The sequence below is a fragment of the Lissotriton helveticus genome, chromosome 9 (assembly GCF_964261635.1).
Source record: "Lissotriton helveticus chromosome 9, aLisHel1.1, whole genome shotgun sequence".
Classification (NCBI taxonomy): domain Eukaryota; kingdom Metazoa; phylum Chordata; class Amphibia; order Caudata; family Salamandridae; genus Lissotriton; species Lissotriton helveticus.
The window spans coordinates 335,782,444-335,798,232 of NC_136070.1; the positions used below are offsets into that span (position 1 = coordinate 335,782,444).

At 43.4% G+C, this 15,789-nt stretch overlaps 1 protein-coding gene across 3 annotated transcripts in view; it reads left to right on the forward strand.

Annotated features, from left to right (window-relative positions):
- The window catches only part of TTC7B (tetratricopeptide repeat domain 7B), a 1,395,621-nt gene that overhangs the window by 496,233 nt on the left and 883,599 nt on the right, over window positions 1–15,789 (forward strand). For all 3 annotated transcript variants that reach the window (XM_078660056.1, XM_078660054.1, XM_078660055.1), the window contains exon 6: window positions 13,446–13,524. In XM_078660056.1, coding sequence (XP_078516182.1) covers window positions 13,446–13,524 — 79 coding nt within the window. The remainder of the gene's footprint in view (window positions 1–13,445; window positions 13,525–15,789) is intronic.

Genomic DNA, 15,789 nt, shown 5'->3' on the forward strand with positions numbered 1-15,789 from the left:
TGCCATGTTTAGAATGAACATGTTGGCCCTGGTGGAATGGTTAAAACATGACACTTTATGGGCAACAGCATTCCATAATTGTCACCTGGTTTAGAGGAAGAGACATGCGGGTTGTAGCACTCTGAAAATGAAATGAGAGGCAAACAAGAGGACTGTTAGTACTGCCTCATGTGCTGTTGCTCTTAAGAATAAAAAGAAGAAGCAAAGAATTGAAGGGGGCTATAGAAAGTAGAAAATTAAGATCAAAAGGGCTGGCCATCCAGCACTGAAACAGAAGCACACTAACTTTAGGGCGGATGGAGTCATTAGAAAGGCAAAAGAGAAAGTGACTGATGTGGAATGAACATTTACCCAATGCTGTTGTGGATGGTAGGAGAGTATAAATGTCATTTTAGAGAGAGACCAAAAAAGAAGAAAAAAAAAATATATATATATATACACACACACCTCTCTCTCTCTCTCTCTCTCTCTCTCTCTCTCTCTCTCTCTCTCTCTTTCTCTTTCTCTTTCTCTTTTATATATATATATATATATATATTATGGGATTTATGTTACCAAAAACCTGACTGAACGCTTTAAGACGGTACAAAACAGTCCATGCTTAAAAGTATATTCTCTTTAACATTTGTGCTACATAGGAAATAAATCAAGCCTACTACCTTTGCTGTAACTTTTCTTAATAAACTGGTCAACTCTATGCCGTCTGAAATACCTTTTTCTATTGAACAATTCAGGCCTGTGACTGGTCATTAGCTTGTCACCATAACCAACTCAGGCCTTCTGTATTGGACTTTAACTTTCCAACAAGTTAACCATCAGGCATAATGTCATAAAATTACAAATGTATATAAAATTACAGTTGGCAAAAGAAAATATTATCTCTCCTAAAGGAGTCTAACAAAGATTCTCACAGTTCAAATCTTCTGCATCCACGGTCTGTCAGTATGGATAACCAACACCCTTGCCTACTCTGGTAATCTCTACGATTCCATGTAGCAAAATACATATCTGTAGGTCATTGTTCAGAGTAATAATCTACATTTAAATACGTGTTGACTTTAACACTAATGCTTTTCACAATCAATACTTCAGGCCTACTGACTGTATCAAAACGTTTCATACCAACAATCAGGATTGTAACCTTCATCATTGGCTTGCCGCCATAACCAACCAAGACTTACTTCGTGCGGCATAAACTTTCCCACAAGGCAACCATCAGGTATACCATAATAAGATTGCAAATATGTGCACAATCCCAATTGTTAAAATAATATAAAATACCTTATAAGAGAGTATAATAGGTTTAATGTAGTGTGCATCTTCTGCCCCCACGGTTTGTACATGAGGGTCACCAACACCAAAACCCTTGCCTACTTTAGTAATCTGTGCGATTCCATGTAACAAAGTACCTGCCTACAGATTTTAGCATAGTGTACTAACAGCCCATCCTTAAAAATCTATTGCCTATAACACATGCTTTTCACAGGCCTATGAGCTTTACCATTGACTTGACACCAATATCAACATAGGCCTTTTCAAGTGCCCGTAAACCGGCAACATACAGTTAAGAAGAATAGTTTCCAAAACAATATATAACCCATCGCATTAGGGCCCAATAAGAATCATCAGAGTGAAAAACTGCAGGGTTTGTCAAAGTTGGTGGCCAGCAACAAAGCCATTGCCTACTACAGTAATCTGGCTATAGTATGCAACATAATCTGATAACAACCGCCTGTTAAGGGCCTACTCGCTTTAACAAATACTGTTCACAATAAATAAGCTAGGTATACTGCCTTTTTCATAACTTTCCATAAAAAGTAGATAAACCTTATGGCATTCACATAACTTTTCCCAGTGCACCAGTCAAGCCTATAGCTTGTCACCATAACCAACTCAAGCCTACTGTTTTGAGTGTAAGCTTTCCAACAAGGCAGCCCAGGTGCACAGTCCTAAATCTACAAAGGTATACAAAATTACAGTTGGCTAAGCAAAATTCTCTCAGAACAAATCTTCTATCTCCACGGTTTGTCACACAGAGTAATATCAATCCGTTGTTTAAACAATTGGTGTTAACTTTGCTTGTCACCATAACTACATCAGACCTGTTGCTTTTGTCATAACATTTCATAATAATTAAATCAGGCCTGTAGCCATGATCATGGACTTGCCACTACATCCTTTCCTGCTGTATTGAGTATAAGCTTTTTCACAAAACAAAAAGTGCAATACAAGCACTTTTTTTCATTTCAGGCACACTACTTCGGCCCAATTAAATCCTGCACTTAACGGTATCGGTGTAGGTGAGGCCTGAGCACCTCTGTCAGTAGAAAAGTAGTTAAAATTATACAATACATAATTCTCTAAAATTAAATTGTACCATGCCCCTTTCTCGAGAATTCAACAGAGAAGGTGCAAAACCAGAAAAGTGCAACTTGTGCTGAAACAAGAAACCCCTGTGTAAAAACCGCCCTAAAATACCAGCATCTAAAAAATATAAGAATATATCAAATTATTAGTTGAAAAAAACATTTCTACTATTAACCTGTGAAATTTGTTTATATTTTCTACAATATTTAATAGATAGTGTCTGTAAATGAGTCAAAAACACCAAAGCAGGATAAACTACTTGTTTAACCTTGCTAATCTAATGCGCCGCTCTGCGAGACATTTAGTAAGTGGGTTTTCAAAGTGCTACCAAAGGCTTTTGCTGGCCTCAAGCTTCCGGTTACTCGCGCAGCCGCCATCTGGCATTCCTATCTTTTCCTCATTAAGGGCATCGCTCGCGGGCACCCTCGCGATCACTTTCACATTCACGGCGCCATCGCTCGTGGGCACACTCGCGATCACTTTCACTTTTGCGGCGCTCCGTGCTCCGCCTCTCCCCCACCACAGAGCGTGTCTCCGGGATCGCGATCATTTTCGCTTTCACGGCCGCGCTGCCGTGTTACTTTTACGGCCGCGCGGCCAATGCTTGTTGGCTTTAAAATTCAGGTCACCCTAGCTAACCTGGGCAAAGGCATGGACTCTGTGTGTGCCTTGTGCGCGGTGTTTGTGGTGGGCAGCTGAACACTACATTTGTGGTGTCAGGTAAGCCAGTATTCTTGCTGGTCACAGCTGAGCACTTTAGTGGTGCAAGCCAGTTTGAGCAGGTGAGGGAGTGTTTATGTTAGCTATCATTCTTTCGATAAAGAGTACCAACCTCTTTATTTGTTCAGTGATAACAATAATAACCAATTATGTAGCGTCCCGCAGCGCTAGTTTGGTAATGCACATTTCATGCAGATACAGCAGGGTCTCTCTCGGTTGGAGGCTGGCGGACGTGCGACCTCCGCCAGCACATACGGATTCACCTCTGCCAACCTGGCGGTTCTCCTGCCCGTTTAGAAGTGGGGAGCCCCAGGACTTCCACCGAGGGAGCTTGCGCTGACCCTTCAGCCAAGAGACCCTTCACCCGGTGACCTGCTTTCCAGTGGGCAGCTAGTCACAGCGGTGGCCACACCGTTCTGTTAAGGGAAGAGAAACCATGATTGCATGGTTCTGCATTAGACTGCCTTGCAAGGCCCGGTGGTCCTGGACACAGCGAAGAAACAACACTGGCCCTAACCCTGGGGGAGACATCTCCCACTGCCTTTGAGGGGTTTTCTTACTAAAACAGATTCTCTCTTTAGGCGTTTGAGTTCATGCTAAAAAGTTCAAGCCGTGTTACCTAGCACCCGACAAACACTCGATGCAAGAACCGCCGAGCTTGGGTTGCTAAAGACAAACAGAGCCTGTGGAAAGCTTGAGGAGCTGTGTAATATAGCACAGCATTCACCTATGCCTTGGATTTTATACGCTCCTAATTCAGAAAGGCCTGCCTTCGAGTCCCTGCCAGAGAATGCAAACAAAACCCCACTGCGCACGGTATTTTTCCGTAACCTTTAATACGAAGGGAGACAATCATTTTTATTGAGGCTCGGTCCTCGGTAATGGGCCACTACCCCGCTGCGCTCAAGTCCACCCCAACCCCCCCCACCTCCTCAGTAGCTAAGTCCCTCAACACAAGTCGCAGTCTTAAGTACTGTGGGAAGCCTGCGCGTTGCTTTACTGTAATCATCAACATTCTGAACACGCCGTGGATGCACGAGAAATTGCGTGGGAACAGGAAGTGACAACTGGACAGTGTGCCTTTTTATGCCTGGAACAAGGCGAATATTATTAATGTCTGTTTTTATTATGTGCAGAAGGCCAATGATCTTAGTCTAGCACCTATCCGCAAACAATCAAAACAAGTAGGTGTACTGCTACTTTAGACACAATCATGCAGATTCTTTGTCTTGTTCTTATGGTGTTCAGATTGTCTCTCTACCCCTCTCTACACACCTCTCTCTACCCACCTCTCTCTACACACCTCTTTCGCTCTCTACACACCTCTTTCTACCTCTAAGTGGCAGCTGGAGCCTGATAGCACTGCTTGTCCTTTAAAAGAAGAAAACAAGCATTGGCATAGTCAATAGGTCTCGCCTTTGGGGCCTTATAAGTGTTTAACCATGCACCAGTTAACGTTGTTACACCAAGGATATTGTGCTGCATAACTAAATACTTATAAGGTCCCGAGAGCCTATTGGCTATGCCAATGCTTGCTTCATCTTATGTTCCTCTCAACTGGCCCTTTGCATCTTTTGCTCCTTTTACTACTCTCTTTTGCTTCTTGGTCTCTTCCATCTGTTTTTGCCCCCCTCCCCACTTGCTCCGCCAATCGTGCTTTCCCATCTTGGCACTCCTGCCGATCTTTCCCGCTCTCCCCATCAGACTTCCCAGCTCGAGCTGAGCCCACACACCATCCCTCCAAGCTCCTCGCACTCTTCAAAGTCCTACTTAATGGAGGCCACAGCGCAGTCGCGCGTACAAGCAAGCCCATCTGCTCCCAGACCGCACCCAGTACCAGGAACCCTGGTTAAAATATCCTTCCGCAGCAACATCGCTGACGAGCTCCACCAGCTCAACACTGGATGCTGCCACAGAACGCCACTGCCGAGCCACACCTCAGTCCACAGTGGGCCCCTTTGCCAGCTTGCATTGCTACTTCACATGCCCCCACACACCTGCTCCCACTGCCCACAATCACATCACAACCCTCACCAAGTAAGAACTCATGACTCGCACTCACACAGCCCCACACACCCACCTCGCAACACTCACTCGCATGCGTGCCTCTCAACACACGCTCACTTGGCTAGCACTACACCGAGATTCAAGACCTCACCATCTCCAACGACGAGACCTCCGTCAACGAGAATTTCTTTATCTACGACCACTCCGTTAACGACGTTGTGTTCCTTTCCGACGATGGTAGTGGTCTCAGCGTCAACGGGCTTGTCAATGGGAGTAAAAATCCATTTGGGACTTTCTAGAGTTCAGGACTATTCAAAAATGTCTCCGATACCATCTTCACGTTTGCTTGACTTCCAGGAGTCTGAGGATGACAGCATGTTTGGCCCTGCCTATAGTCCTTCCAAGCTGAAAGTCAAATGTCAGGACTTTGATGATGATGAGGACATAGAGGACGTTAATCCATCCTCATACCTTGCAGAGAGTACTTATTCACTGACTCGGCTACCGTTCAACAGCCATAATCTTCCCAAGAGGGTAATCCCTATGAGGAAGAGGATCTTCACCATTTTAGGGAACCATCCATTAACGTTCCAATGTCATTGGTACCGGACTTACGTCCCATGCTAAATGACTACTATAGGCGCTTTCCTGAGGCAAATGCTCCTCAACATCCTCCACCGCCTCAGCAGGCCCTGGTGGAAAACGCAGGACAGATGACTCCTAGACCCACGAGGAAAAAGGTTTTGCCTCCTCCTATTGTTATTCCTGATGAATCACAGAATGTGGACCAACAACAGATAGAGGAAGGAGACATACACACTGATGTTGACACCCAGGACGAATGAGATGGTTATGTAGTTCGCACACCGTCATCTCCTATCCCTCCTCCTGCAGACTCTCCCCTTGCTGACATCTGGAGCTTTCATGACCTTTTAGGACGTGCCTCGAGGCGCTTTGATCTACCCAAGCCAGTTAACCAAACTTAGTGTTTCTTATATGACTTTAAGCCAGTCACTCAACGATCTATTAGGGCAATTGCCATAGTGGATTACTTATGGCAGGAGGGTCTCAAACTGAGGTGGACACCAACTTCTATCCCAGTGGTAATCCTGAAGCTGGATAAAAAGTACAAGGCCCTGGATAATTCACCAACATGCCATGTCTGTCACCCTAGACCGGATTCGGTAATCATGCAGGCTGCTCAAAGAAGAGCTAAAAATCCAGCATCTCAATATTCTGCACCTCCGGATAAAGAAGTTCTCTGAACGACATAGGGAAGAGGTTTGCCGCCCTGGCAGCCTCTTCTATAAGAGCTGCCAACACTATGGCCATTCTGGGCAGGTACGACCGACAGATGTGGTCGGACATCTCTTCGCTCCTAGAACATCTCCCCGAAGATAAGAAGCAAGGGATATCTTATCGGAAGGTGAAAGAGCTTCAACTGAGATGAAAGAGATTGCGACAGATATCTCTCCGACTTCATTCCGGCAAATGGCAGGAGCAGCTGTGTTGAGGCGTTGGGGGTGGCTGAAGGCAACTAGCTTCTGTCCTGAGGTTCAGGCTAAGGTGCTAGATATGCCTTTTGACGACAAATGCCTATTCGGAAATCATATAGATGAAGCTCTTTAATCTATAAAAAAGGACTCAGACACGGCTAAATCCCTGGCAATGCTACAACAACGTAGTTTCCGGTTATTTCGGGGCAGAGTTCGAGGGCAGTACGCATCCAGACCGCAGTTCCAACAGAGTTTCCAACAGTACCCTCAAACATCCTGTCAGGCGTACAACCAACCTTACAGGTCCGGCACTGCATCGTCCTATTCGAGACCTGCCGGTTGTAAAAGGTAGCAATCTGCCGGAAGACAACAGTATTCTCACAAGAGGCAATGATTTATTCCAGGTCCCCGCCACTACAGTCCCACAACAATTCAAACCAACCTGCTCAAGATTCTTAAAAAATAGGACGTCCGTCTCGTTGGACAGATGGGCTTTGGATGTTTTCCGTCAAGGTCACACCCTAGAGTATGTTCAGTATCCTCCAACTACCCCTCCTCCGCAGGTATAACATCGTCATCTGCCAGATCTCAAGAGGGAGAAAAAACTTCTCCTCTCCAAACGCGCCATAGAAAAGGTGCCCTTACGTCAGCGCAATCGAGGATTCTTAATCTTAAAGAAGACATGAAAGTGGAGGCAGGTCTTGGACCTCCGGTTACTGAACAAATTCATCAAAAACCAATCTTTCAAGATGTTGTCTCTGCAGGACATCCTTCTTATGGAAAAAGGGGATTATCTGCCATCTCTCAATGCTTATTTTCGCATCCCCATTCACCCCGAGCATCAAAAACATCTCAGGTTCGTGCCATTATCAGTTCAGGTCACCAGGTATTTCACTACCTGGATAATTGGTTAATAAAAGCTCCTTTTTTTCAGGCAGCCAAGAACTTTACTCAAACTTGCCAGAATCTCTTCCAGTCTCTGGGTCTCCGTCTGAATCTGGACAAGTCCTCTCTCATTCCTTCCAATTCTCTGACTTTCCTAGGAGCTCGCATCGATAAAATCTCAGCAAAGCTTTTCCAACTCTCGTGAGGGTCTTGTGTCTCCAGGGAATGACACGCCTTCTATCGTCAGAAAGGTCAGTTTCTGTCAGAAAGTACAAATCTATGCTGGGGATGATGTCCTCATGCATTCAACTAATTCCCAATTACCGCCTTCGGATGCGCCAACTACAGGAGCAACTGGATACTCAATGCGTTCAGCTCAAGGGGTCATTCAACAACATGATTCAGATCTCGACATCTGTGAAAGCTGCAATGTCTTGGTGGAAGATCGAGAAAAACTTGACTCAGGACCTGTCCTTCACTCAACTCCTCAGTTTGTGATGACGTCTGATGCTTCCATGGACCTGCCTAAGCTTATCAGGGACAGCAGAACATTCGATTTCGTCTTATGTTACGTTTTCCCTGATTTTTATAGAGCGGTGCTTCCTCTCCCTGAGCCGCAGCCAGGTGAGGTGAGGCCTGATCCTCCTGCACAATAGGTAAGCGGGGATATTAATACATTGATGTTAAAGATATACATGATGGATTTGACTTAATAAATTTACGATGAGATATGTTATTGCAAGGCACTATATCCTTTTTGGGATGTTTACTTTTTGAGATACCTGTACTTTTAGTTTCTACCTCTCTGTCAGATTACCTATAAATGAGTAACAGTAACTTGTATATCTATCCTAGTGGTCTAATAACCCACATGCAGAAGGATACTGATATACACCTTCAAATTCAGGTGATATGTTTTCATTTTATTCACATTGTTGTGTTTGTCACACATTGCAGTAGCAATTATATTTTACAAGATCCTGAGGAAGGCAAGGACAAAAAGGTCCATTTGATATTGCTGAAACATGTCGACCTAAGAACACTAACCCAGACAGATATTTGTTAGAACTGACTTATGTTGCTCTGTTTTTAATCTTGGGCATTTGAGTGAAATAATAAAATATAGTCTCTCTCATCTACCCAATTTTAAATCACTTTTTGCTTATAATTTCTTTTCATGCACTGCAATTTCTTTTCCTATCACTCTTCTCCACTAGCTAAACATCTGGAAGTACATCTAGTGTGACATTAATAGATGTAGGACACTGTCATCGGGTCCACAGTATCATATGTATGCCACACAATGGTAACATCATAAGGAGTCCCAGATGATGACCAGGGCGGTATCGAGTGGTGACTGATGGGTTTTCCTTAATTTCAAGGATGTTACTGATTTCTTGTACGTGCAAGAAATATTGCTAGGATTAGCTGTCACTGAGGTAGTCTCTCTCTTTTTCTATTAGTAGACCCGTGGACATTCTTGTTTGTTATTAGTTAAGTGATTGGGGGCTGTGTCCACGCCAGGCCTTAAAATATCCCCTAGGACCCCTCTCTATCGTATTGTTCTTTGAAGAGTGGTCTTAGCCATCTTCGTCTCTCGGCCAAAAGTGCAGGGCAAATACAAACAACATGCAACATTGATTCTAATTTGTGATTGCACAGGTGGCATTGTTTTGGATAGTCTTTGCATGACAGCCACACTTGCCTGAGCTCCATTAAGTGAAAGCATAAAAAAAGAATGTGGATTAATCGTAGTCTCATTGATTTGGCTAGAGGGCAGGAAAGGTAATCGATCAATTTCTTCCCAGAGAAATTTTCCGCTATGTAGCCTGCATGTTTCTTGTTTTGTAGTGTACCCCCCTGTCCTGTAAAATTAAGAGGGCTTTTACCTGTTTCCTAACTAATTGTTTGAATTGTAGTTGGGACATTTCGGCATTCCATTTTTCTTCAGGTTACAAGGTGAAAATGGCACTCTTTTAGATGAGATTGCCAGGGATTAGAGCATAAATTAGAAACTGTGAGAGAACGCCAGATATTGCTTCTTAAGGTGAGGTCTTTAGCACGGCGTATTGCATAATAAGTGATCAAGAATTGAGAGAGAAGTTTCAACTCTGGTTGCTGAAGATTGAATTCAATCTTATTTTTGCTTGGCAGGTAGAATTAGGCAGATGAAATAAATGTCTGAGCAACAAGCATTGTATAAAGTTTAACCAGATACCCAACTTCCCTTGGAAAGCTACCAGCCCATATGTCAAAGACTGGAGGAGTTTTGCAATGAGCACCAAGAGTAATGATCTTATCTTTGATGCCTGAAGGTTGTTGTGTAGGCACCACAAATTAAGCAATAATCTGGCTTGGAAACATCCTTCAAGGGTGATCGCACTGTTTCATTTGCATCATCTAATTCAGAGCGTTTCAGATGCAGCAGCTGCAGTGGACGTAGAAGACTCGGGATGGGGATGTGGTCTTTGGATACGCTGAGGTTAGATCTTCCTGTACTCAATGCGAATCTCTACAATGTAAACTTACTTGCTTTTCGGGTTTTCAAATCACCCAGTCTAGCTCATAAGTTCCAGGCATAAAGTTCTCCGGGCATTTCTGGATTCCAGGTGTGCCTGTTCTAAATCCCCCGCCCTGCCTAGCCCCTGCAGCTCAAGTCAGCTACCATCGTCACTGTATTTACCTGCCTGAGCAGCTGGGTGGGGTGAACGTGCGGCAGGGCAAGGGTTGGTGGGAATTAGCAACAGTAAGCAACTGTGGGGCCCAGCAGTGAGCAAAACAACTATTTGGTGCCAATACTAGGCTTAATAGTCTCCGGATTGAAGTTCGCTAGGATATTGCCCTTGAGTTAAGCTAGTAGGCCGATACCAGACAGACTTTGGTCTAGGCAACAACTCACCAAGCTCAGTCAAGCCCTCACAGCCCAGACTGAGGAATTGGACAGGGCGTGAATGAAAGCTTCTGTTTTGCAGTTGTGGGTGGTGGCAACGACGGCTGAATGCTTTACTTTTGCACAAAGTTGTACTTTTAACATTACTCATGCCAGAACAAAGCAGCTAGTTGCTCAAAAACTGATTTAGTGATTTTGTGTTCCAGTAAACACCAGCACCCACTATAGCCTTGAGATACTCCGATACTGTTTCTTATTTAGTTTAATTTTTTACTAGGTACATCACTTCTGAAGACTTCTCAAACTAATAAATACAAATGCTAATTCTATGGGCTTCGACTATACAAATGGATGAATTTGTCCTGTCATTTGTACAGTTGTTCAGTCCATGGTATAATCTCAACTGATGATGGTTTGGAGAAGAACCAGCAAAAGCTTGTCCAAGGGGATTAGTAACGGAGTAGTAAAGCTACGTGTTGTTAAGGTATTCACCAATAGAAAGGTGACATTGTGCAATAGGCATGTACTGTGTCAAAACATGAGCAAAGTTGTAATTAAGTAGAACGGAGGCAGGGCAAAGATGCCTGCAAAGTATTTATTATATCCATTTTCACTGACCACGGAAACGCCTAGCAGGGAGATATTAGACAAAGTGGAGAGGTTTGGTATTTTTAAGGTTCACATTGTCAGAGGACAGACCCCTGATATTTGTCATACCCATGGATTATGACTGCATTTAGACAATCCTCACCCTCTTCATATACTTTAAATATATCAATTCTGAGGCTGAAAAGCATCTTTCATAAAGACAGTGAAGTATTATTGTATTTACTATGTAAATGTAAATGTAAATGTAGTATACTTGTAAAGCGCACAGCTGCCCCAGCAACGGGGCGTCCCGGCGCTGTATAACTCTGGGGAACCCGTCCTGGCTTTCCCTGTGGGATGGTTCCTTGCTGGGAGTCCCCAAGGTGGAGCCAGGCATCCCCGGAATTGGTGGGGCCGTTGTGGAGATTAGGCAAGCTAATGCCCAGAGTTGCCGAGTGGAACCCCTGATTAGAGTAAGCACCGAAGCGAGAATTATCGAGTCCGCTGACCAAGGTCCACGACCCTGCCGCGTCGGGAATTGAACCCTGGTCCCGGGCTGACTTCTGCTCTCAGGCCTGCCGCCTCTAACCAGTGAGCCACACTACTCCACTATGTAAATGAGGCTAATTGAGATTTGTTTATGTAAATATATTATATGAGGCTATCGTGAAAACATGGCATGATCTGATCCTGGATGGATGTGTGTTGCACATTATTAGTTTAGGACAGGTGGTTCTAACATACAAGAACTCCTAATAATGTTCCTCCTGCATGATACAAGAAAATCAGGTTTTTAACAAATATAGACAACTCATTTCTGTATGTATAGATTCTTTATACAATCAAAGAACACAGGCTACTAGAGATATTGCTAGAAAAAGTGTTAGTTGATTTTATGTGCATGATATAGCCTACCTTTGCAAAGAAAAGGAGGCATGGAAGATATATTTATTAAACAAACGTTTGAAAGTTTGGAAGATCAAAATCTACGAGTGTTGCAGTTTCAACACACTATCATAAATGTTGATAATTCTGCAAAATACGATTAACCACTGGATCCACCATTCCTGGCGCTTGACTACTGTCATTCCGACTAAGGCTTTTCATCATGTCCTCTGTTGTCAGATTACAGTATTATATTCACCCCTTGTGCTTATTCGCATCCTTCTTTTTCCTCAAGTGCCCTCATTGTTCTTTTTGTACCATCCAGCCATCCAGCACTGTGCCCAAGACCTCCCGTTCTACAACGCAATGTAATACATACAAAGGATATTCAGCTCGCTCCCAGCTTCATTACATGATATAGAAATACAGTGCACAAATACATTTTTGCCTCAAGGATCAGGTCCAGAATGTTGATGGTGTGAACAAATGTTGAAAATATGGAAAAGAACATTGTTTGAGATGAGATCAGATAACAGTTAGTAAAGAACTGCAGAATAGCCCTCAAGCATGCAAAGACTGTGCAATCTGGTGGGCAACAACAGTGCTGCGAAATTTCAGGCCTCGTTCCATAGCAAATTACAATCCCACAATAATATACAGAAGTTGGATACAGGTGTATAAACCAATAATTCAATTTCTCTGAACTATTTTCAAAACAGTGACCATCTAAGATTTGTTACCAGAGGTGTATATGGTATGTTGGATAAAAGCGCTGGCTAAATTCAAATAAGTAACTACATACATAGGCTACCAAATGCCTTAGTTTGAGCAAAATAAAACGTAGTATTCACTTTCCAGGACCAAGAGTTGGATGTTGACATGATCCACAGTTGATCGGATAATCTCCCCACCATCTATAGGGTTCTGATAAAATTCACTCAGACAGATCCCGAAGGTCTGTTGATGGTTGAGCTGTCAGAGGTGGTGTGGGCTTTTTGTGGGTGATTGTGGGTGCTGCAAATAATGCTCTCTTATTCACTTTAAGTATATGTAGTCCTTTCTTGTCTTTTGTGAACCATAAATAATAATTTTCTGAAATATGTAGAAATCCGCAGAATGACGGCAGAGGATTCTACAAAATCTGTCAGCACCGAGTAGTGGTTCTGTAGAGAGTAACCACTGATTATCATCCCATGCTTAAAATGTTTATATTCATTCATAGTGATTGTACACGACTGAGTGCAGAGTACAAGGTACGCAGTGTGTTTTTCAAAAAGAAATTTAAAAACACAGCATTTGATCCTGCAGATATTTTTGGTTGCTAGCTTTCAAGACCACATTGATCCCTTAGTCAGACAGTTGTAATACCACTGAATTAGACCCTTCCTTATCTGGCAAAAGCAATCGAATTCCATTTTAAAGTATGTGCAAAGTTTTTTAAAAAATCAGAAAAAGAAGAACTATTGTTTTGTTTGGTAGTTTCTTTCCAGTTTTATGATGTGCGAACATGAATGGCATGGTCTGTAAAAATAGGAAACATGATTTTTTTATTTGTTGTAGTCTTTGTATTGAAGACTTACTTCTGTTCTCCAAACAATATTTTTCAGAAATTTGACAAAAGGAGTTGGGCGGTTTAGGGAGATCCTAAGAGCTGTGGAAACGAGAACGACACAAAATCTGCGTATGGTAAGTGATATCATCTTTCAGTAGGAATTCCGGCACATTTCTTTGCAATAGTTGCAGACCTATTTGAACCAATATCTGTGTTAATTGTGGAACATCCCAACCGTTGTATTATTAGGTACTCAATTGACCAGCAGCTTAATGGGTCACAGGATTGCCACAGATGGCATGACTGACTGACTGGATTCAAGATTCGTAATATCGATTGGTATAGAGTCCACTTGTACTGCACTATGGGATTTTGCTGTGGGTGTAGAGTCTACACCCACAGCAAAATCCCATAGTGCAGTACAAGTGGACTCTATACCAATCGATATTACGAATTTTGAATACAGTCAGTCATGCAAACTGTAGAGCCTTATGCCGTCCAAGTGAACACTTGCTCAACTCGTACCAACCCTGTTCATTAGGTTCAATAATTCATTTGGTCCCGTTTCTATTGTTTTTAAGATTTTTAGCTTCTCTTTGTCTGTAAAAATCACAGCACTTTATTTCCCCTTTTCTCAAAGGAGATTGGGATTCAATAAATTCACAAATTTAATCATCAACTTGGCTGCTGCATCCGTTTTACTTATTTGCCAGTTTTTCAGAAGTTATGAGGGAAAGTCTGTATAACGGCTGAAACTCCATTGTACATTTCACAAGCTCTGGTAAGGGTTACTGAACTGTGATTTGGAAACTGTACACCACCACACCAGTGTTGACATTTATGTATTTGTTTGTTTAGTTGTCCTTAACATTGCCTCCTGTGTTTTTCATCTCTAAAAGTACTTGCGGTAACTTCATCCTTTGGTAACAATTTTCATTGGTGCAGTTGCATCTATTGAAGCTCTATTTCACCACAATCGAACTTTAGTATTTCTTTTTAATGTTAACATTATTGGTTGCGATCTTTCATTTTATCAGTGTTCCTTGAATGACTGGCGTCCTTGTGTCATAGGTTGTGGAATGGTGATAACACGACTTGATAAATTAGTGTTAAGTTGTCCATAATTGTGAAGCACTTTTCTGCAGTTGTTATGGTGTAGTTGACTTTGGATTCTATGTCAGGACCTGGAGGAAAGGATTATGCTATCACTTTCTTCGTTTTATTGAACTGCAGCCATTTTAATAAACTTCTCAGAAGCAAAAATTGCCATGAACCACCGCGAATTTAGTTATCGGCAAAAACAGTCAACTCTGAGTAAACAGTCCCAACTCATCCAATCCTTGGACAGCTCGTCCTATGTAACTCCTTGTCTGCAAGTCCTCAGCCTCTTTCTTCGCTGCTCCCAGCCAAAGCTAAGTTCCTTTCTTTGTTGTTAATCAAAGTGTATGTGTGTGGCCTTACACTGTATGCGTACGCTTAAATTTGTTCATTGTTGGACGTGTGTGCACTACCGGCCGCGAGGCGATTTTGCGCTCCTTCGCGGCCATGGCTTATTGTTGTCTCGACGCAGCTCGCACTGTGGTGGGATCCACCCCTGCTAGGGGCGTGTCACAGATCTGGGTTAATCTCTATGGTAGTGGCGCATGATTCGGTTTCATTTAGCATCGGGACTGGATTTGAACACCAAACAACGGAATTGGTCCGCGACCTTGCCCTGCTGGAGATCTGATGCCCCATGACTCGGGGTCTGTACAGGTAATAGCTGCAGTAAATCCTGTACGCCTGCTCACTGAACCGGGTCTGCCTTGTGTGCCTGCCTTGTAAATCGCCCTGTGGGGTCCAAATTGTTTATTTTGGTCTAAGGGGCCATTGGGAGACACACTCCCAGGCAGGGATTTTCCAAGCTGATCTTTGTAGCATTGAGGAGGGTGTGTGTCCCTGGGCAGAAACTCAATTCGATCATGAGACTGTGCCCCCTTCAAACTGGTGGCTGTCACCCAGCCCATTACAATACTGCAGTGCTTGTAGCCTGCTCTGCCCACTACTCAGCCCTTACCAGTGCTGTTGTGTTATGTGGGTTAAGTCAGAGTTGCTTCCTGCTGGTCTCGCTGTTCTCTAGTGGGTCACCACCATGGAGACTCCTGATGATCTGTTCGGGGAGGAGGACCCTCTAGCTTCTCTCCCATAGGATGACTAATTCAATCAGAGAGTGATGCCTCCATATACAGGGCTGTGGGGGAGGCTATGACCATTATGAAACAATACCTGTCCCAGCAAATAGAGCGCATGCGCCAAATTAGTTAATGCCCACCCTCCCCCTGGCCGTGCCACAACCCCTCCCGCGCCACAAAACTCAGACCGTGTTCCCACTAGGTGGATTATGATGCTTTTGGGCGCGT